Source organism: Camelus bactrianus, chromosome 27 (assembly GCF_048773025.1).
Source record: "Camelus bactrianus isolate YW-2024 breed Bactrian camel chromosome 27, ASM4877302v1, whole genome shotgun sequence".
NCBI classification, from domain to species: Eukaryota; Metazoa; Chordata; class Mammalia; order Artiodactyla; family Camelidae; genus Camelus; species Camelus bactrianus.
Window position 1 is genome coordinate 27527304 of NC_133565.1, and position 21726 is coordinate 27549029.

At 46.7% G+C, this 21726-nt stretch overlaps 1 protein-coding gene and 1 long non-coding RNA gene across 6 annotated transcripts in view; one reads left to right on the forward strand and one right to left on the reverse strand.

The window, feature by feature from the left end:
* LOC141575251 (uncharacterized) overlaps positions 1-8397 on the reverse strand; it is a 31131-nt gene extending 22734 nt beyond the window's left edge. Inside the window, exons 1-4 of one of the 2 annotated variants that reach the window (XR_012502698.1) lie at positions 8194-8397; positions 4506-4744; positions 2746-2874; positions 2440-2543 (exon numbers count right to left, since the gene is read on the reverse strand). This is a non-coding gene — a long non-coding RNA (uncharacterized LOC141575251). Of the gene's footprint in view, positions 1-2439; positions 2544-2745; positions 2875-4505; positions 4745-6420 lie in introns of both variants that reach the window. The other variant, XR_012502699.1, reaches the window with a different exon arrangement.
* Positions 1-21726, forward strand: part of TM6SF1 (transmembrane 6 superfamily member 1) — a 25991-nt gene continuing 4265 nt past the window's right edge. The window contains exons 1-9 of one of the 4 annotated variants that reach the window (XM_074354094.1): positions 23-268; positions 5085-5188; positions 8404-8501; positions 11803-11906; positions 13714-13796; positions 14440-14561; positions 16330-16434; positions 18306-18398; positions 18609-18728. In XM_074354094.1, the coding sequence (XP_074210195.1) occupies positions 177-268; positions 5085-5188; positions 8404-8501; positions 11803-11906; positions 13714-13796; positions 14440-14561; positions 16330-16434; positions 18306-18398; positions 18609-18728 (921 nt within the window). In that variant the 5' untranslated portion in view covers positions 23-176. Of the gene's footprint in view, positions 269-349; positions 493-5084; positions 5189-8403; positions 8502-11802; positions 11907-13713; positions 13797-14439; positions 14562-16329; positions 16435-18305; positions 18399-18608; positions 18729-21726 lie in introns of those variants that run through there. The other 3 variants (XM_074354096.1, XM_074354095.1, XM_074354097.1) reach the window with 3 other exon arrangements.

Below are 21726 nucleotides of genomic sequence, written 5' to 3' on the forward strand. Positions count from 1 at the left end.
CGGACGCGCCGAGGGGGCGCTGCTGAGGGCGCGGCGCGGAGGGCGCGGGGGACGCGCGGGGCGGGGCGCGGCGCGGGGCGCCTCGAAGGGCACGGCTGAGGGGCGCGGGCGCTGCCGGAAGCTGGGGCGGGGCGCCCGCGCGGGATGCGTGAAGGGCAAGCGGCGCGGCGGCGGCGATGAGTGCCTCGGCGGCCACCGGGGTCTTCGTGCTGTCCCTCTCTGCCATCCCGGTCACCTACGTCTTCAACCACCTGGCGGCCCAGCACGAGTGAGTGGGCGCTCGCGGCGGGGGTCGGCGCGGCAGGAGCCCCAGCAACTTTTCTGATGGGGCTGAGCCGAGAACTGCGGGGCAGAGGTTCGCCCGCCGGCAGGAGGAGGGGAGGCGCTCGGAGTCGCGCGGGCCAGGGTCCTGGCTCAGACTGCCATCCTTGACATTTGGCGCAATTCTGGGGCCAAGTGCCAGGCACCCTCTCCACCCCAGCACCTTGCCAGGTATCTGGGGTTACAGAGGTCAATACAGCAATGCCCCTGCCCTTGAAGGGTCCAGGGGCAGGGGTGGGGGCGGTGCACACACCGACAACTAGGAGCCCGGCCTCATTATCTGGGGCCGAGCCTTGTTCGTTTCACATTTCGCAGGAACGTTTCCATGTATGGACACACACATACTTGTCATTTCTTATTAATTTTAGAAACTGTTGTGAATGACTAGCAGAAATAGCCCAGAACCAACAGGCAAAGACCTGAGTTCTAGGCCTGGCTTTGGCACTAACCGTAGGGACTGGCCTCAGTTTTCTGGCCTGTCAAATGGCCTCTATTTGCGTCCTATTGTCAGGATCCAAAAAGACCATGAAGGGCGCAGTGTAGCGTAGGATGGGGAGCAGGGCAGAGAAGCAGGGGCAGTTCCATGCTAAGGAAATGGGTGGGGCTGAAGGAGGACGCATATGGATTTGGTTCAAAGCTCTGCCTCTCCTCTGTGAGGGATCCCTGGCCAAGCAACGGCAGGCCTGCTCGGGCAGTGGGAAGGGTGCCAGGACTCCGTGCCTGCTGGTGTTCCTTGCTGTCTGCAGGGAGGAGGAAGTAACCTGTTATGTTTCCCACAGCAGTTGGTGCTAAGGAAATTGCATCAGTTTGTACGCCGCAAACCCTCTCCAGACCCTCAGGCAGCAGAGAAGTGTCTGCCCACAGGGTGGTGACTTCCTTCTCTCTCGCTGCTGGGGCCACCACTTGCTAACAGCCTTATCCAGACAGCACCCATCCATACTGAGTGCTCCCTAGGCACAGGCAGTGACTGCCCTTTGTCTGACCCAGTCTCAGGGCAAAACTTCTGGAAGAAGCACCTCTGGACAGCAGATGTCATGTGTCTGTGAATGTAGTGCACGGAGGACCCTGTCCTCTTGGCATTATGGGCAGTTCGACAAATATTTATTGAGTACACACTCTCTGCATGGCACTGTTTCAAGTGTTGGGGAAATAGCTATGAATAAGCCAGAAGAGACTGGGGAGGCGTATGTTGAGATAGACATTAAAAATAAAATGGGGCAACGTGAGTGACCAGGAAGGGGTACTGGTGGTCAAGGAAGGCTTCTTGGAGGAAGTGACATGAGCTGTAGGAGGTAGCCACAGGAAGATCTGAGGACAGAGCTTTCCAGGTTGGGGAACAGGGAGCAGTCCAGGGAGAGAGATGTGGCTGGGTGCAGGGATATTTGGGAGGGACGGCAGCAAAGCTTACTGAAGGATTGCATGGCATGAAGAGGATTTGAGGATGACTCTGGGATTTTGGCCTCAGCCACTGGAAGGATGGTGATGGCATTTACTGAGTACACACGCAATTATGTATTGCTGTGTATTACTGAGCACATTGCTAAGCTCTACAGAGTTTTGAAAAATTAGTTCCAACCATTCTTCCTGTCCTGTAGGTTAAAATCCCAGTAACCTTTGACTCCTCCTTCTTTCTCCACTCCTTCCCTCCCATCCTCCCACTGTCCCCTTTCCTGTAAGTCCAGGGCTGGGCTAGCATCTGTTTCCTCTTTCCTGTTCTCACTGGCACTGGCCCTCTCTGACCCAGACCAAAGTCTCCGTGGGAGTTCCCTTGTCCCAGTGTCCTGCACATTTCTGCCTCCGCCCCCAAGCCCAGCCCACCATGCTGGTGCTTTAGGCGTATTGCACTGTTCTGTGCCCCTTGGACACTCCTCAACTTCCCTGCTTCCTTGCCGTTGTTCACACTGTTCCCTCTGACTAGGATACACCTTCCTCCCTGTCTCTGACTGTTGATGCCACGCCTGAACTTTCTGGCCCAGGGTAAAATGCCACCTTTTTCTTTTCCAGACCCTCCCTCCAAACAGATGTGATCTCTCCCCCCTCTGAGCCCCCTTGGGTTGTGCTTTTCCCACAAGAGTTACTTTCCTGTGGTCAGGACCTACTTCCTAGGCCATAGCTCACCTTGGTATTGTCCTGCCCAGCACAGGGCCTTGTAGATAGTAGGCATCCAATTAAGTTTGACTTAGTTGAAGCTTTTTTCCCACCACCAGACCTTTTACAAAAGCCTGAAACACAGAAAAAGCAAATTAAGTTGAGGAATCAGGAAAGGGTTGGGATCTCTGTTACAGACACACACACTGCTCATATACCCGACCCCTGCCAGTAGCTGTCTGTACATGGAAGGGCATTAGTTATTCCGCCTCCCTCAACACACACATGTTCCAAGACTAACAACTTTTCCACTCTTGAGTTAGTTGCAGCACTTACCCCTCCTCGTCACCCCGGAGTCCCTGCTGGATCCATTTCTTCCTGTTCTGAGCAATTCCTGCAGTTGGATGTCACCGAAGGACACAGATGATCTGCTGCCCCAGTTTCTCTTCATTCTTTGCTCCTCCCCTAGAGGTGGAGAGTGTGAGAAGACACTGTGAACCAATTTACACTGCTTTCTCATAGCCCAGAAGAGTGCCAGCTGTGTAATGGTCCTGCTCCTTGGTAGGAGCAGGCATAGGGGTTGCCTCCTGGCCCCTACCTGCCTCAAGCTGTGATTAAAATGCCTGTCAGCTTACATGGCACACCTAACCTTTTCCCTCTTCACAGGATGCTTCAGCCCAGCATCGCGTTCCTGACTCACATCAGCTTTCTCTTCCATCGTCTCCTCCCTTGGCTCATCTCTGTAGGAGGAGGCTAGAGCATCCACTGGTGTGCACCACTAGAAACCTATTTCAGTCCAGTCTACCTGGACACTGGTCATCCTCATTCTTATCACAGAACTATGCCATCCACCCATCCATCTGTCCATCCATCCATCCATCATTTGTCATCCTTTCATCTATCCATTAATCTACCATCCATGATCTACCATCCATCTGTCCATTCATCCATCATTTATCATCCATTCATCCACCATCTATCCATTCATCCATCATTCATCATCCACCCATCCATTTCTCCTCCCTTTCTTCGTCTCCCTTTCCTTTCCTCCCTCATTCTTCCATCAATTCTTGTACACCTTAGTCCCCAGGCAGACTTTCTGTGTCATACTCACCCAGGTATCATGAAAAATTTGCAGAGTCCCATGCCCCACCCTTGAAGTATTCTGCTTCTGTAGGTCTAGGGTGGCACTTGGCAATCTAGCTGCTGCTGGTGCCTAGAGCCCCGCCCTGACTCTGAGTGGGGGCTGGGGCCAGGTGCTGGGGAGAGGGCCTGTGGCCAGTCCCCCTGGGGCCCCACTACCTGCAGGTTGGATGGATCACTTCCTGACTGACCTGATCTGACGTTGCGGGCAGATTTCTGACCGAGGCCTAGCGGCTACTCCAGCTGTAAGTGTGTGGAGTGAACTTCAGCATGAGTCTGTCCCTCAGCTATGGGTAGGTGTTGGCGGGCTAAGAAATCTGTGACCGAGAAGGGTACTTTCCAGAAGTCCCAGGGGCACATGGCAAAGGTTATCCAAAAGTCCTCATGTGTGGCTGTGGTGGTATGGAGGGGTCTCGGCTGAGGAGGTGGGCTTGTGGCAGCTGTCAAGGCCTGTTGGCAGTGTAGCATGGCCTATTGTAGCAGGCCAAGGGAGTGGGCCAGGTGGTGCTTTGTCTGGAACTGGATGCCCTGCTGATGTGGAGGACTGAGAGAGAGAATCTCTCTGTAGGACTGGAGGTGATGCCCCCCAACACCAGGTGCAAGAGCTGAGTCCATTGAGACGGGTTCCTCTATGTAGACAGGGCCCCCTCTTTTTCATCCATAGTGACTGACACATAGGGGGCTGTGATACATTTTTCCTCAATATTTTTTAAAATTAAGAAACAGGTGATGAAGTGACGTGAATTTCCTAAGGTCACTCAGTTGTGTAGTGGCAGAGTAGGTACCAGAATCCAGTCTCTTGACTGCTGACTCCACCAAGCCTTGGGCCCTAGTGCTGTCCCACTGAGGATGGACTTGGGTCCCACTGAGGAGGGACTTGGGTCCCCTGGTCTCCTTGGTGCCATGCCCCTTCCCAGGAGACAGTCCAGGGACTGTGTTCAATCTAGCCTCACCTTGGCTTCCTGGGTGTGGGGCTGGATGCTGGCTTGGCTTCCTGGGTGTGGGGGGCTGGCTGCATTCTGGCCTCAGGTCTGGCCTGGCTCAGGCTCTTCCCTCCTTGGATTGGCCTCATCTTCTGGCCCCTTTGATTATACACCGGCCTTTGGTCTTTCTTCCTTGTCCTCCTGGAAGGTGTGTGTAATTGTGACTCCTGTGTGTTCCCTGGAGCTCTGTCTGAGGGTTTCCAGCTGCCCTGAGGGTGGAGGCAGATTCAGTGGTTAGGCCTTTGGCCACAGTGAACAGGCCTTGGAGGAGCGGATGGACAGATGTGGGGGGACAGCGGCAGAGGGTGCTCAGACACCTCGTTCTCAAAGGTGAGCAGGATGAAGCGAGGACCTGGTAGCTCTGGTCCCTGAAAGTCACAGGGGTGGCCCAGAGGGGCCCAAGTGCTGCAGACAAACGTCATTAACTCCACAGCTTGAGGCATAAGGCAGAGGCAGAGCTGGGAGAGAGTGTGTTCAGTAGCCAGGAAATTCCATGCACCAATGTGTTTATTTTGATAAGTGACCACCTCCCTGTTCTGGTTGTTGCAGTTCCTGGACAGTTGTAGGGGCTGCTGCCCTCATCCTGCTCCTGGTAGCCCTGCTGGCTCGTGCCCTCGTCAAAAGAAAGCCACCCCGGGACCCTCTATTCTATGGTACGTCTCTGTGGGAGGGAAGCCGCACGACACTGGGCCTCCACCTCTTTTCCTCTGTGGTGGTGAATACTCTGAGCACACTGGTAAAGTGGCGGGAAGGGTAGGACTATTTCCGTTTGCCTCCAAGCCCACGTCTCTCCCAGGCGGTGGCCCCCACCCTCTCCCAGCCGGGATCCTGGTGGAAGGAAGGTCACTGCCAGGGCCAGGCAGGATGCCCCTCCGTTCCTGGCCCCCACACCCAGCCATGCTCAGACCTCTGACCTCGACTCTTGTGTGAGCCCCTTCCTGGCTTCAATCTGCTGCTTGCAGCCCCCTCCACGTAGTGTGGAACTTAGCTGGACAGTGCCTCAGCCTGCACATTTGTATAATGAGGAAAATAACAGTACTTAACCATGGAGGGTTGGTACAAACATTAAATAAGGTACTATTTGTAAAATACTTAGGACCTTGACTGGCAAATACACTTGTACCTTAAATAAATAAAAACACCACTGATGGAGCACCTAGGATGTGCCTGATATGACTCTGAGCATGTTAGCAGTATCATCTTATTTAATTCTCACAACAAACATCTTCCCTGTATAGATGAGGAATCTGGCTCAGAGGCACTAAGAAACGTGGTCAAGATCACACAGTAGCGAGACGGCAGTGACCCCGAACCCAAGCTCTTGCTTGTACCATACTGCTTCAGGCAGAGCAGATTTTCCCCTTCGAGATTTTCCCCTGCCAGGAACTTAGCTGGATGTTTTATTCCTCTAGTTTCTGCAAACAGCGCCACCCCCCCATATTCAGTGTCCTACAGGAACAAACATTTATTTTTCTTTCTTTCCCCAGCTTTACTAAGATATAATTGATGTGTAAGTTTAAGGTGTACAAGTGATGATTTGATATATATTGTGAAATGATTACAATAAGGTTATTCACCTTAAGGTCTTTTGCCTCACAGAATTACCATTTTGTGTGTGTGTGGTGAGAACATTTTAGATGAGCTCTCTTAGCAACTTTTCAGTACACAAGTATTTGTTAACTGTAGTCACCCTGATGTACATTAGATCTCCCAAATTTCATCTTATAACCAGACGTTTGTTATACCAAATGTACCAATAATCTCCCCATTTCCCCTACTCCTCCAGCTCCTGGCAACTACCAATCTACTCTGTTTCTATCAGTTCAGCTTTTTTAGATTTCCTGTATAAGTGAGAGCATACAGTATTTGTCTATCTCTGACTTACTTAGTGTAATGCCCTTAAGGTTCATCCACGTTGCAAATGGCAGGATTTCCTTCTTTTTCATGGCTGAGTAGTATTCCATTGTGTAACATACCACATCCTCTTTATCCAGTCATCTGTTGTTGGACACTTAGGTTGCTTCCATGAGTTGGCTATAAGCAATTTATTCTCCTTGCTCAAGGGTCTGCAGGTGGGCTGGGGCTGCTCCGCTTTAGGCTGTGGATCTGATTTAGAGCTGTTCCATGTGTCTCCTGTTCCTGGACCAGCAGCTTCCCAGAGCATGCCTTTTTCATGGCAGATACAGAGGCACAAGAGGGACTAGTGGGAAAAGAGCCATGCCACTTAAGGCCTTAACTTGGAGCTGGCCACCGTGGCTCCATACATATTCCACTGGCCAAAGCGAGTCATTTCACCGAGCCCATCGTCAGTGTCTCCGGGAATATTCTCTGCCCATGGTGGATTTTGGCAAAGGTAGAGGAGGGGAGAAGAATTGCAAGTAACTGATTTCTCCCAATTTGCATGTAAAAAAAACCTCTGAAGCTTAGAGAAATGATGTAACTTACCTAAGACTTGACAGCCGGTCGGTAGACGAGCTGGGCCTGTCTGAGTTCAAGGCCCATGTCCTTCTTCTGGCCCCACTCCAGCCCACCTTTGCAGACTGGTCTCCTCTGCTGTCTTCCCTCCTCTCCCTCCCCATTCCATGGAGGCCACGCTTAGCTCTGCTCATGTCTCTCCCAATTCTTCAGGCTTGAGGACCCTTGCTCCTGCGCCCTCAGCCCTCTGTCCTCATCTCTGTCACTGTAGCCTCAGGGCCAGGCTCCAGGCCAGACTCTGGCCCACTGGATGGCAGAGACTGTCCCTGTCATCTCTGACCCAGGGTTTGACACTCCTGTCGGCATCAGCCATCGTTGGTATAACGGTTAAATGATCGTGTGCTGAATGCTTCGTCTTCTGGGAGACACCGGATGTCTGATCACTGTCGATGAGATCTGGACCAAGGGCCTGCACAGAGGAGGCACAGGGAGGAGGTCTGCAGGGAAGGGTATGCCTGGGCCTTCTGCTTCCTCTGGGGAAGGTGTAAATGCTGCAATCCTGGCTGTAGACTCTGGGCAGGGCCAGCGTCTCTTCTCTGTGAAGTAACCTTCCCCACTCTGTTTCTTTTTTCATATCTTTATTCACCATCAGATTTTTCTACTGTCCATGCCCACCACATCATTTGACACCAATTTATTACAACTTGAAGATGCAGCTTTATTGACAAACTGCCATGCACTAAATTTGATCACTCACTGTTTAGAAAGTGTTATTCCTTAGCTGTTTGTTGCTGTAGTTTTAAGCCCATTTAGAGTCTCACAACTTTAGTGAGATTTTCTAAGATGCTATGGCTTTCCTTCTTTAATATTCAATTATACCATCTTGTATCCATTTTTTAAATTACTGGCCTTTCTTCTCAAAGCCATTGCCACTTGCACATCAGCTACTGTCTGTCTGTCTTTAGGCTCCCCAGTGTGGCACAGGGCAAGCGCAGTGGACATGCTGTGAGTCGGACTGCTTGGTAATCACTGAGATGAGTGATCTCTCCTGAGTCATTATTTTAAAACTGGTGGTCACCTCTGTGCTTCCTTGGTCACTTGTTAATGGTTTTGTTCCTGCCCCCAAGGTGGGATGCAGGTGTGGCCCTGGGGACCACTTGTAGGGAGTGGAGGACGGGTAGGGGCAGCCTGGTAGAATCCTCTGGGGGCGTTAGTGGGTGACTTCATCATTTGCACCCCTTACCAGTGTCCCCTCGGCAGTGATGGGGAGACCCTGACACAGGCAGAGATCCAGCCGTGTGCACAGGAGCTACATCCTGTCACTCCACGTTGACACGCTGACCCGTCCACAGCGTCTTCTGTGGAAAACATTAAAAGAAATCGTTACTGGTGAACGCCAAGCTCTTAGGCATCTGCACTGCAGCTATCTGAACGACTGCTTTCTTCGCCCTAGTGTACGCAGTTTTTGGATTTACCAGCGTGGTGAACCTCATCATAGGACTGGAGCAGGACGGGATCATCGACGGGTTCATGACCCACTACTTGCGAGAGGTATGGCTTAGCCATGATGAGCCTTAAACCAAAGGGCTGGCCACCCAGACAGCAGTGCTCAGAGATGGGAGCCCTTTAGTTTAGTGTAAGCAGGTATGACACGCAGTGTTTCATTCACTGCCATAGACGCAGCCCACGTACTCACACGGAAGTGAAGCAGAAAGTTAGGCTCAGACCATGGCAGGCAGTTCTCTTCCACGTTCCGTCTTACAATGAACGCCTTTCTCACACCTCAACCACCACCTTTCTCCTTTCCTTGTATTTAACATAAACGGGGAACTTTAAATGAATTTAGTATTTGTGTGTCTGTTGTCATAAATACATTACTCTCTAAGAAAGCCCAAGTCAGTCTTAAATGTTTAAAGTGCCAAACACTGAGGCAGTTAATAAAGCCGTTTGATTGTGATGATGGACCCACACCCCTGCCCCCGTCACAGCATTATAGATCTACTTGGAACCTGACAGAGTTAGTCCTTCTTCCTTCTTTTATGATGTGATAAATCCAGCCCCAGAGAAGTTAAGTAACTTACTCAAGGTCACACAGGAAATAAGGAGCAGAGCTGAAAGTGTAGCCTTCATCTGTGTTGCAGATAACGGGGGAGTTACTGTGCAAGCTAAGGGAGTGTGCATTTTGTCCCGCGTGTGAGGGAGGATTTTAAGTCGGGGAACAATGCAGTCAGCGCTGGGAAGGACGGGCTTGAAGGGAGAGGTCAGTGCCATGAGCTGGGACCCCAGTGAGGAGGCTTTTGCAGGGCCAGCAAAGGCATGAAGATGGCCTGGAAGGAGGCCCAGCATGGGATGTAGACAGGAGGGACGAACTTCAGAGGATTTGAGTGGCTGGAATGGGCAGGACTCGGGGCGAGTTGGGAGCGGGGGTGAATGGGGTGTAAAGTCCAAGAGGACATCCTGATTCCTATTTTTGGCACAATGCTGGTGTTATCAAGTCAGAGAGGGACAACAGGAGAAATTCAGTTTCACAGACATTTGGCAAAGCAGACTGTGGGGTCACAAGTCCTGCTTTCTGCCTCCAGGAGCTCACTGTCTCATGTGGCAGGGAGATGGCACTGTTCGAGGTGCAGGGACGGAGACTCACACCAGGCAGAGTACACTGAGGAAGAAATGACTCTGGGAGCACTCAGAGGAGGCCTCAGTGAGATGGTGACACTGCCTTAGCCTTTTTTAAAAATGGCAGTATCAGTGAATGATAAACGTTTTCCAGATAGACTAGGCGGTGGAGGGCATTCCAAGGAGAGGGGACAGCACAGGCTTAGAGATGAGAAACAGCATGTGTCTCCCCACTGCCAGCCTGGGGTGTGGGTTTGCAGGGATGATGCTGAGTTCATCTGGGGACACGTGGAGTTTCAGGTGGGACTGAAAGGGACATCCTGGCAGGTGTCCTAGCTGGCAGGGCTTTCCAGGTGTTGAGCTCAGGGGAGAGAGATGTGGGGACTAACCAGATATAGTTGGTACCTGATGTTCTGAGAGGAGAGGGTAGAGAGAAGAAGGCCAAGGGGGGAACTTTGGAGACCTTGGCCAGAAGGTAAGGAGGCTCTGAAGTGGACTGTGAGGGGGCAGGCAGTTAGAAGGAAAACCCGGAATGTGCAGGGCCACCAAGTCCAGAGTGGGGAGGTTTTAGGAAGCAGCTGCCGAGAAGGCCTGGAGGTTGCTGAGCTGGTGGGTGGTGAGCAGTGGGGCAGACAGGGTGTGAGGAGGGGGACTGGTGTGTAACTGTGGGAAGGTCTGTAGGACCAGGCTCTGGGGACCCGACTGTCAGAGAAGAGGTGGGGCTTGGTCTTGCAGGCTGCCACCAGCTTTGGGAGGTTTCTGAGCCGAAGAATGACATGTCAGGGCCAGGACAGGAGTGTAGTGAGCTGAAGAGGAGGGAGATAGGAAGACCATTTCCCAATGGTCCAGTGAGGGGCACTAGGCTATGACGAAGAGGGAGGGTGGCCTGGGCTGACATTATAGAGAAAAAGTTGATAGGACTTGTCAACAGACTGCAAAAGAGAATGGAGTGAACAACAGCCCTGTGGTTTTGACCTGGGTAAGTTGAGCGGTGTCACCATGAAAATGGAGAGGCCAGGTGGGGCTTGGTTGAGGGGAGAAGCAGATGTGTTAAAGGAGGTGAGGGGCATCTAGTTGAAGATGAACCTCAAGCCATCAGGAGCGGCCAGCACTGGCTTCAAAAGCCAAGTGTGTAGGCATGAATGATTAAAGCCATGAACTTGGATGATCTTATCCAATCAAAGTATGTCTGAGAGAAAAGATGTGGGCCAGGCATTGGTACTGAAGTACGACCCCTGTGTTGTTTCCCTCTCCTCTGTGATTTGCACTTGATTTAATTTATGAGGCAAGATGACAGAGCAGTCCTTGCCCCAGGGGAGCACGAAGCTTCAGAGAATCCCCTGCTTGGCTGGTTGATTGACAGGCTGGTTGATCTGTTCCTTGTTGTAGAAAGGACTTAAGGCATCTTAGGAAGACATCTGAAACAAGGCAGGAGAGCACAAATGTGGGAGAAAGAGGACAGGAAAGTGAGGTGGAGCCAGACTGACACTAAAAACCCAGGCAAATTTGATAGTGATTTTCTAGTAGCCACCTGGAAAACAGAAATGTAGTTCATCATATAATCTGTGTTTATAAAATTAAAAATTGCTCAGAAGTGTAGCTCTTCTTGGTAGTACAGTTTCTGCTCAGTATTATCTGTGTGACCTTAGACAGGTCAGGTAACTTCTTAGAACCTCTGTTTCCTCATCTGTGAAATGGAGTCAGTTGTGACCCTCCCATAGTGTTGCTGGAAGGCTGAATGAGGGGTTGTGCCGGGGCAGGGGAAGAGGTGCGGCTGGGAGGGGGAAGTAGGACCTTTCTTACACTCATCCCAGTGAGCCACGGGGTCAGCATGAATTTTGAAGGTTGGCCAGTGGCTCTGATCAGCAGGGTCTGCCTGACCACCCACTCTGGCCAGAGCCAGACACCTTTAGTCACAGATCTGCCTTGGCCTCGGTGAGACAGCCAGGATTGCCTGTAATGCCGTCTGTTTTGCATTGCTGTACACACCTGTGTTGAACTAGCCCAGGCCAGGCATTCTCTAATCCCACCCCGAGGCAGATCCTAGTTTTGGCAGCTCCAGTATTTTCATTGTTCCTACCAATTTTGTCATTGTAAAGGATTAAGAATAGTTTTATTTTAGCAGACGAACATGTGAGTTCTGCTGTTTTATTTCACTTGCAATACAGGTCTGGTATTCTGTGTTGAAATGTTTGAGTCATATTTAAAGTGGACTTCTTTTTAATGCTTTCCTTAGGGTGAACCATATCTGAACACTGCATATGGGCACATGATCTGCTACTGGGATGGCTCTGCTCATTATCTGATGTATCTGGTGATGGTGGCAGCCATAGCATGGGAGTAAGTCATTTTGCCTGGTGGGTGTCCCTTTGTCCCTTCGGCAATCGAGAGGCAGGTGTGTAAGGAAAATAGATGTATAGAGGCAAATACGCAGACAGGTACACATGGACAAGAGAATAAGCTGTATGGAGACAAGCTGGACATGGCTCTGTCTTCCATGCATCACTGCCTTTGACATGTCCCTTTGAATTTCTCCTCTGCTATGATGGACAACTCAGGCAGACCCCTTAACTTTCTGATTATGTTCTCTTATAAAAGCAGCCTGTCTCATTTTTAGAAATTAAAGCCCAGCACATTATCATTCAAAACTTCAATCTCCTTTCAGTTTAAAGCTCTCTCTCTTTCTCCCCAGTTCGGGCATAGCCCTGAGGCTGAGCGGCATGCACTGAGGATGGGGTACATCAGCTATCCTTTTACTCAGCTCATGCTGCAGCTGGCTCCCCTGGGAACACTTGTGTATGGATGTGGGGTTAAAGGAAGGGCAGAGTCTTACAAGACAATTGCTTTTCCTAGGTACTGGTAGCCTCTGTTATGATATGCTGGCCCTGTCTTGTGGGTCACATGTGTGGGTCTCTGGAGACCACTACCACAGGAACCTCTGCATTGCAGTGATCCCTGAAGTGAGCAGTGCTCTCAGGCTGAGATCGTGTGACTCCCCTGCCCATGGTGGTACACCCACAGCTTCTTTCTGCTGGGACCCCTGTGACCCAGAAGGCATACCCTTTGGGGTGGGACGCTTTAAAGACAGCTCAAGCTCAGCTACCTTCCCAGGCCTCCCCTTGGCTCCACGTTAGAGAAAGTCATGCATTCCTGCCCTGCACAAGGTTGAAATTCAGCTATCCTGTGCCCCTCCCCTGCCCCCAGTCACACACTAGAGGACAGTTCCAGCTAATTTCTGGGCTTCTCTATGACACCAGCCCATCTCTTAGTGAATGTTCCCAAGCTTCAGGGGACACATAAGGCATTCCCGAGAATGCTTGGGCTTGGCTTGCTGCCAGGAGTGGGCCAGCATTTCTCTGGTTCAGTTAGCATCCAGCTGGGAGGAAGATTCTGGTCTGTCCTCCTGCTGACAATCCCGGTTGCTATGAACGAGCCTCTTGGGACCTGCTGCATTTGGCTTGGGGGGTAGGGCAGGGTAGGAAGTGCACAGTATTCTCTACTTCTGTTTCTCTTCTGAGAATCTCTTTTTGAGTTTCTCATAGCCCTTTAGGGAGGTGGGGTGTCAGGGTTGGAAGAACTTGTCAACATTACCTATTAAGACTAGCGGGGTGTGTCTAGCAGCTCTTCCAGAAGGTGAGGTATAGGTCCCTTATTATATTTATCTTTGAGGCTTTGGCTAAAATTCTGTGGCCCCAGGGAAAGCCCACTTAACATCCTGCTACTCATACTTACAATGATTTAAAATATGGATCCAATTTCCTTTCTTCTTTGAACCTTCTTTTTTCTTTCATGCTGAGTTTCATACATGATAGTGAAATGCAGGACTCCTTTGACAGCGATGCCCATGTTGTGGTTTAACAGATCAGCGTAGCAAGTGTAATTTCCTATTCAAAAGGACACAAAGAGGGTTCTATAGCATATCACGTATGGAGACGAAGCTTGAACACCAGGGTTCCTTGTATTTGACTCATTACTTTCAATTCAGTATGTTTTCATTTACTAGTTGGATTTACACGTATTTTACTAGTTAGAACAAAGATAATATTGTGAAGCATTTTACACTAATAGTATTCTTTTTAAATTTAATTTTTTTTACTAATAGTATTCTATGACAAGTGCACTAAGTCAGGATTTTTTTTTGTTACAGGGAAAGTTATAGAACCATTGGCCTATATTGGGTCGGATCTATTATTATGAGCATTGTTGTTTTTGTGCCGGGAAACATTGTAGGTAAGAAACTTTATCTTAAAATTCACTATCCTTTTCCGAAACAATGCGAATTGTCTTTAAATAGGGAAGCTATTTTGGTTGTGTTAGAACCAAGAAATTCCAAGTTTACCAAAAAGCTGTTGTGCAGAATTACTCCTTTTCCCCTCCTTAATTTCACCTTTTAAGAAATGCTCGTGAGCAATTTTCAGAAGTGTACATTGAACAATTAGACTATCTAATATCAGTGATTCCTCACTTTTAGAAGGATCTAGTGGGGGTAAGTATTGTAGGTTTGTGGCTACATTCAGTGTGCAAATATTTCTTACAACTCTGTATGTGTATAACTCTTGATGCACTATGGGAACTCAATAAATGTACTTGAAAATTAAAATTCTAGAAAGTTAATGTGAAAGAGGTTATTTATGCATGCAAGAAATCAGGGTATTTTATTAAGTCTACTTTTAAAGTACTGCAGATAGGGCATACCTGTTAATAAATGCCTAATAATTTTAAACCGACCTATGTTTTTTTGGTCTTATTAAAAATAGTCTGACCCATATCAAAATTTTAGATGACTTGAAATGGGGAAGTATCCTAAATGTTACTTGTGTTTGGATATATTTTTGATAACTGTTTGACTTTCTCTTTCTCTCTTTTAAAATAGGGAAGTATGGAACACGCATTTGCCCTGCTTTTTTCTTGAGCATACCATATACCTGTCTTCCTGTGTGGGCTGGTTTCAGAATCTATAATCAGCCATCAGAAAATTATAATTATCCCTCAAAGGTGATTTTATTAAGTTAAATGTAAACTGTTCTCAAACTCAGAGGGCTCACTCACACTCACTGGCTACTGAATTGAACCATGCCTCCAGGGATTGGAGCATCTGGGGCATTCAGTCAGTGTGACTGTGTTGGTTCTGCAGCGTTGGTTCACACCTTAGTTATGGTGGCCACAGTGGTCTGTTTCTGTGTGAACAGATCTGCTTGGATTGGCCAGGCCATACTTTTTGGAACTTCTTGTGTCAGAGGTTACACTGGCTCTTCCCATCAGATTCCACATTAGTGTGTGGAATGAAGCTTGTGTGGGGCTATGAATGGCTTGGAGTTTGGAACACTTGGGCACCTCTTTCAGAAATATCAATGTATCACTGCACCAAAGGGAGGCTGGAGAGATACTGCTGTTCCAGGTAGCGCACACAGCCACAGGGTCTGATTACCAAGAGATCCAGGCACAGGGAGACTGGCTACAGGACATCTTCTGAGATACCTCCCTTCCACTCACAGCCAAGGTGGTCAAGGTGAAACAGTACTGGCTGGGCAGGTACTCTGTTAAGTCGTCGTTTCTAAGCTAGTGACATCTTTCTAAGTTTCTCTTCCTTTCATAGTTATTAGATCCTTAAGCAAGATCCTTTAAGCAAAACTGACATATGAAAATGAGTTACTAGAGATAATCAGAACACAATTATTTGTTTTATAAAAAGACTTACAATAGAATTCATTAAAATACATTTTAATTTACAAATACTTCATCTGTAAACATTTAGACATGTGCTATGTAAACTCGGGTTGGCACATTGACATCTGGTACTCCCTTACATCCTTTTGAGGAATGAGGTGGTTGTTAAAAAATAAGCAAACAGTCACCATAGCCTTGGTCCTCACTCTACTGATTTTGATGGCTCCATGTCAGTGTGTCAATACTGTTCATGTTGTAAGACACATAGAGCTGTTCATCATTATTATTTTTTTAATGTTAAAACACAGTGATGGCCAGGGAGAAATAGGCATTGTCATACAGTGCGGATAGGAACATATATTCAGAATTGCTCTGCAAAGCCATTTGGCAATGTTATCAACCTTAACAAATTTAACTCTTTACCTAATAATTCCACTTCTAGGGCCCTGTCCTAAGAAAATCATCAGAGATGCTGTCAAAGACTTATGTATAAAGTTGCTCATCATCACATCAAGTATAACAATGAGGAAGCCTAAATGTCCAGCAATGGAAGATACAGCAATTCCATATGATACTAAGTTTTAGGAGAATTTTTAATAATAACACGGGAAGGTACTTATAACAGTAGATACTGGGTGCCAGAAGAACAAATGCAAAATTGTTCATACATTAAGTCCTAATTTTGTGAAAAATAAATGTTGATTATACATCATATATACATACATAATAACATATATATTTAAATATATAACTGTATATGACTGGAAAATGAAATAACTATTAATAGTGTTATGATGGGTTAATGGCTTTAAAATGAGTATATTTTACATTTATAATCATAAGAATGCTATTCCCCCAAAAATATGGCCTTTGAGCCAGAAGGGCCTTCAAGATCACCTGCCCCAATCTCCTCACCTCACAGATGAGGAAACTGAGACTTAAGGGGAGAAGTGATTTTCCTAAAGTTACATGGCTAGTGGTTTTGAATCTTCAAAACTTCCTTACCATCCATCACCGTGGTACTTATGTTTCAGTGCATCCCAGATTCTTCTTTGATACCTTGGGCCTGCTCATTAGTTACCAACTCTTATTTTAGGTCATTCAAGAAGTCCAAGCGAAGGACCTGCTGAGAAGACCCTTTGATTTAATGTTGGTTGTGTGTCTCCTTCTGGCAACTGGATTTTGCCTGTTTAGAGGCTTGGTAAGATTAAGAGATCAAAATAACATAAAAAAGAATATATATATTTTAATCAGACTTCCAAGTACACTAACAAAATACACCTCCCATTAGAACCTAGAGGCCTGGACCTGCTTCCTGACACTCTTTTACCCTCACCTCAAACCTCTCCTCCCAAAGGGGTGGTCCCTTCTGGGCCGCTTCATACCACCCTCTTCAGGTCCTTAGATCAAGCTCTACCCAGAATTATCTTTATTTTAAGGCACCTAAAAAATCAGCTATTAGAGTCTCATTTTTTTTTTTTGGTTCCTTTGATGTTTCTGATTGAAATTTAAATAAATCTTTGGTAAGAGTGATAGCTTAAGACTCCAGTCAAACTGTGGAATAGAGCATCCATGTGTTCTCAGGAGTAGGAAGATGGGATTGAGGAAAGGCTACCAGAGTAAGGTGTTAAGACTCCTGGCCAACTACTAGCTGTGTGGCCTTGCAAAAATCACCTAACCTCTTTGATCCTCAGTTTCTTCCTCTGTACAATAATAGTGCCTACCTTACAGTATTGTTTGAAGATTAAGTAAGATAAGGCACATCAAACACTTGCAGAGGGCCTTACACATAGGAAGTGCTCAATAAATGATTGCTCTTATGATCTTTATTGTTTCATGCCTCATTCTCAGTAGCACTAAATTTGAGCAGCTAGAATTACGTGGTTAATTATATTTGGCTTCAATGACAATTACTAACTGTTCTAAGGCTGCTGGCGTTGCACAGTAGTTGGAGGGCAGAGTGGAAAGTGTAAGTTGATGTAGCTGATTCATTATTTTGGGGTCCTTCAGCTATAAGGGACCTGTGTGGCAGGCCGAGGCAGGGCGAGAAGCTGTCTGAAGAGCTGTCTCTGTGGATTGTCAGTAACCTCCTGGAGCAGAGTCAGCCAATAGGCATGGCACAGAGAAGGGAGGTAAAGGAGAAAGCAGGGCCATAGGCTTTGCTCAGACCACAGAGCACTGAAACTGTTTTTCGGTTAGTATGCTGTAATGCCCAAAGTTAAAAGAACAAAACCCAGCAACAATGAATATGAGCCCCAACTGTATTCCTGCATAGCCATCTCCACTGCCCTGTGCACGTGAGAAAAATGCATGCATGAGTGAGCATGCACACTTGGTAGGTGGGACTTTTAGGTTGGGGCCCATTTTTTTTACCATCTCTGCCCCTGACATGGATACATATATGCTATTTAGGTGGGACAACATTTAAGGACATGAGGAATGGTGTCTGAGGGAGGTGACTCAGAGGGGACCCACTGATGTGCCAAGGAGACACTCTGTTCTGTGGCCTAGAGTCTATGCTGCCGTGACTAAACCTGCTCTGCTCTTTCAAAGTGGACACAGGAAGTGGCTTCAGACAAGAGGACCCAACCCCACTTTCAGATCGTTAGCCTTTACTACCCCAAAGGCCACATACTCTGTGAGGCCCTGGAGAGAAGAGGGTGCTATTTTTGAGTCTTGCAAAGCATAGTAAGATGAATTTGGTATAGAAACGTACTTTTCTTCCTGCAGGCAATAGTTGGCTAGTTATTCCCAGGAAAAGTGAAACTGGTATCTAAAGCAAGCTGTGCTCTGGTTAGCCAGACCTAGACGCTGAAACCGAGTGCTCGGAAGGTACCCAAGAATAGAGCGTTGGTTTGCATTTCCTGCTCCACTCTTAACCTCTGCTTAATCTCTTTAGAGTAAATCTGTAGAATATTTATTTTCTTTCTCTTTTACTGATGAGCTTCTAAAATAGTTTTTGGTAAATAGCAAAGCAGCTTGTGACTAAACCTGGCACACTGAGCCTTATCAGCAAACGTAAGAACCAGATGTGACTGTTAATCTTTATAATGAATTCATTTTTGTTCTTAGATTGCTTTGGATTGCCCAGCTGAGCTCTGCCGATTATATACGCAATTTCAAGAGCCCTACCTAAAGGATCCTGCTGCTTATCCTAAAATACAGGTCAAGTAGTTATGAAGCCTAAGATCCTTCTAAAATTAATTTTCTCTTTTTTTAGGAACGGGAAAATGTGATACCATAAAGGAAACAGGAATTAATATTTTAAAAAGTGAAAATGTTAATTGAGGAAGACATTGATTTTTTTCTCATGCTTTTCATCAGGCCAGGTTAACCATTAATTTGCTGATGATGTTATTTCTCTGTTCAAAACAGATGCTGGCATATCTGTTCTATTCGGTCCCTTACTATGTGATTGCACTTTATGGCTTAGTGGTTCCTGGATGCTCCTGGATGCCTGACATGACACTGATACATGCTGGAGGTCTAGCTCAGGTACTAAGCATATGCTCTGTTAAGAAGGTTTACTGGGGACTTGGCTGTCCCTGTTGAGTGTCTGAAAAATATTTCTGCTCTGTTTTAGGGTAGGAAATCATTATTAGATATGTTGTCCCCTTTGCTTCATGGTTCTTTAGAAGACATTTCTGCATTATTTAAATCTCACAATTACTACCTGGTTCGGTGTGCCATCCAATTATATAGATGAGGAAACTGAGGCCCAGCAAGATTAAATGATTTTTCTCACGGTCACATACCCAGCAACTGGCACTGCTGCTTTACTGTGCTATTTCCCAGTCTCTGAACACTGCAGCTACTAAAAGAGAAATAAGAACTGTTACCTTTAGTCTGTCTAAACTCAAGACTTCAGAATTCCATTATATTATGCTACACAGAATCAGGGAAATTAGTTTTTAAAAAGTTCTGCTCCTGGGAAGCAGGGCCCGACATCTCATTCCTCCCCTCTGCTACTTAGCCAAGCCTCTGGCCTAGAGTAGGTGTTCAGTGAGTACTTACTTCATTGAACTGGAAATGAATTTATCTATGAAATTATCATACAAAGTATATTTTTAGAAGATAACTATCAAAACAAATTGATCGTATAAACAAAAAAGACAATTATTAATTTGCTTTTTTCTTACTATGAATAAAAAACAAATGAACTCTTTTAAAATCATTATTTTTGTCTTGCTCTTTCCAAACAGGCATAAGAAATGCTGTTCATCCAGAAACTCTAGGCATATACAGTTAATTATACTGATGGTATAATAATTATGATGGCAAAAAGACACTGGAATTTACAGTGTTGAAAAAACAGTTACAGTACTTAAGTGTTAGTACACTGGGCTAAATCTTTCCAGGCTAAGGTACTTTTTAATTACAGAATTAGAATATTAATACAAAAAAAATTGATGCAGTATCCAGAAGTAATGGTTTCTGTCCTTTCCTTGAAGGACATTGGAAGGAAGAGAACTAGTATTTACCCTCTTTGCAGGTGTTACACTCTGAATATCTTATTTCTTAGGCCTTGGTTTTAGGTCTTTATTTCCATATCTTTCAATACCAACTATACACTGATGACTTCCAGTTTTCTCTCTTTAACTCAAACTGTTCCCAGACTCCTATATGTAATTCCAAACTCAGTCTTTTCACTTGGATGTCTCACCAGCATCTCAGATTTCATGTCCAAAATAGGATTCTTGTCCTCCCCACAACTTCTCTTCCATTTCTCCCATCTCTGTAACTGGCCCTTCCTGGCATCCAGCAGTTCAGGTCAAAAACTGGGGGTAATTATACTTTCCACTCCCTTACCTTCTACATGCAGCCCATCACTAGGTCTGGGTAGTCCTCTCTTCAGGGTAATTCTCAAATTCACCACTTTTTTTTTTTATAGCTCCTCTGCCATTACATTAGTCTCTCATCACCTTACTTCATGCAAGATAAATCATGCTAAATGTTTTACTTACCTATTTGTGTAAGGATAGACTATGTGCTCTGCTGGAGTAGCAAATACTCAGTAGTTAAACATAGTAAAGTTTCATTTCTTGCTTGTGCAAAGATTCTGTGGGATATTTTCAAGAGCCAGGCCTGGTACCAACCCAACTGCAAGGGAGGCTAATAAATGTGGTCTTCCTGGGTACCTCAGAAGAAACTGTGATGAACACATAGCATCATCTCTGCAAGTTTTTTAAAAGCCTCACTTGAAAGATAAGACTGAGGCTCAAGGCTGTTGTTACTTCCCTAAGGTCACAAAGTTACTAAATGGCAGAACAGGGATATAAAATCCCATCTGACCCGAGCCCATATTCTCCATTGTACTGTCCCTCTCCTCAGGCAAACATTAGCTGTGGCATAGAGTCCTACAGCACAGAATAAGACTTTGTATGTGGCATGTCACTGGGGTGGGAGGCAGTGACATCTGAGCTGAGGGCTTTGTGGGCCGGACAAATTTTAAGATGGAGGAAGCGTTTAAATGTTGGTGTGCAGCAGGTCAGAGGGTAGAGTAAACTTTGGCTTTTGTTTTCTTGGCTTGGTTCCCCTGCCTTAGTCTTTGTCCTCCAGAACAGAGGGCCACCCACTTACCCCACTCTTACCAGTCCCTTGATTAGATTGTTCAGCGTTTGTACTCATTACCTGTGTGTGTTGCCTGCACAGCCTGGCTTCCTCTGCGTGCCATGTTCTGTGGTCTGCCCTGCACCAGGCCCTGGTGCAGGAACACTGAGTGTCCTCAGCTAGGAGGCTGGCAAGAGTGAGGCCAAGCGTTGGACCTGGTCAAGTCTCAGGAGACAGCTGGAGAACTAGGCAGGAAGACCTAGGCTAAGGCCTTGCAGAAATCTTTGGTCTTATCCATCACTGCCCAATCTGACAGGCTAGCCGGAGGCTATGGACTAGACCTTGTAAATGTCTGAAGGATGTTTCTCCAACCCAACAGAAGAATGGTGTAATCTGAGAATTATGTGTCTGACATTCTCATAGTTCTTGGCTGGGCTTTAATATCTACCTATTCTGAGTGTTTAGCCTAAGGAAAAGTTCCCAATCATACTGCAGCAAAACAGTGCATACGATGAGAGTTGTGTGATTTGCTTTCTGCTTAGCGCATGCTTGTTTATGAAATGAATTCTCATCTTGGGAGGATATTTGACACGGTCATCACAGAAAGCACTCTCTCTAACCTTGACTAGCACCCCTCGCTTGCTAAAACTGCCATTCCTAATATAGAAGCTTTATGAAGTCATGATCCCACTAACTTTATCAAATCTGCTTTTATTGGAAGATTTAGTGAACCCCCAAAGAACCTGTGATTTAATAAGAAGAAAAACTTCTAGAGCCATACAAGTCAATGGAAAACACGTTAAGTAGTTATTAGGTCCCTGATTTCAGACCATGTAGGAATCTGCCAAACCTGCTGCCTTGAGAAATCAAAAGATCAATCAAAAAATAAAATACAATAAAACCAGGATACATTTTATACCAAAAAGTTCCACTGGGACTCATA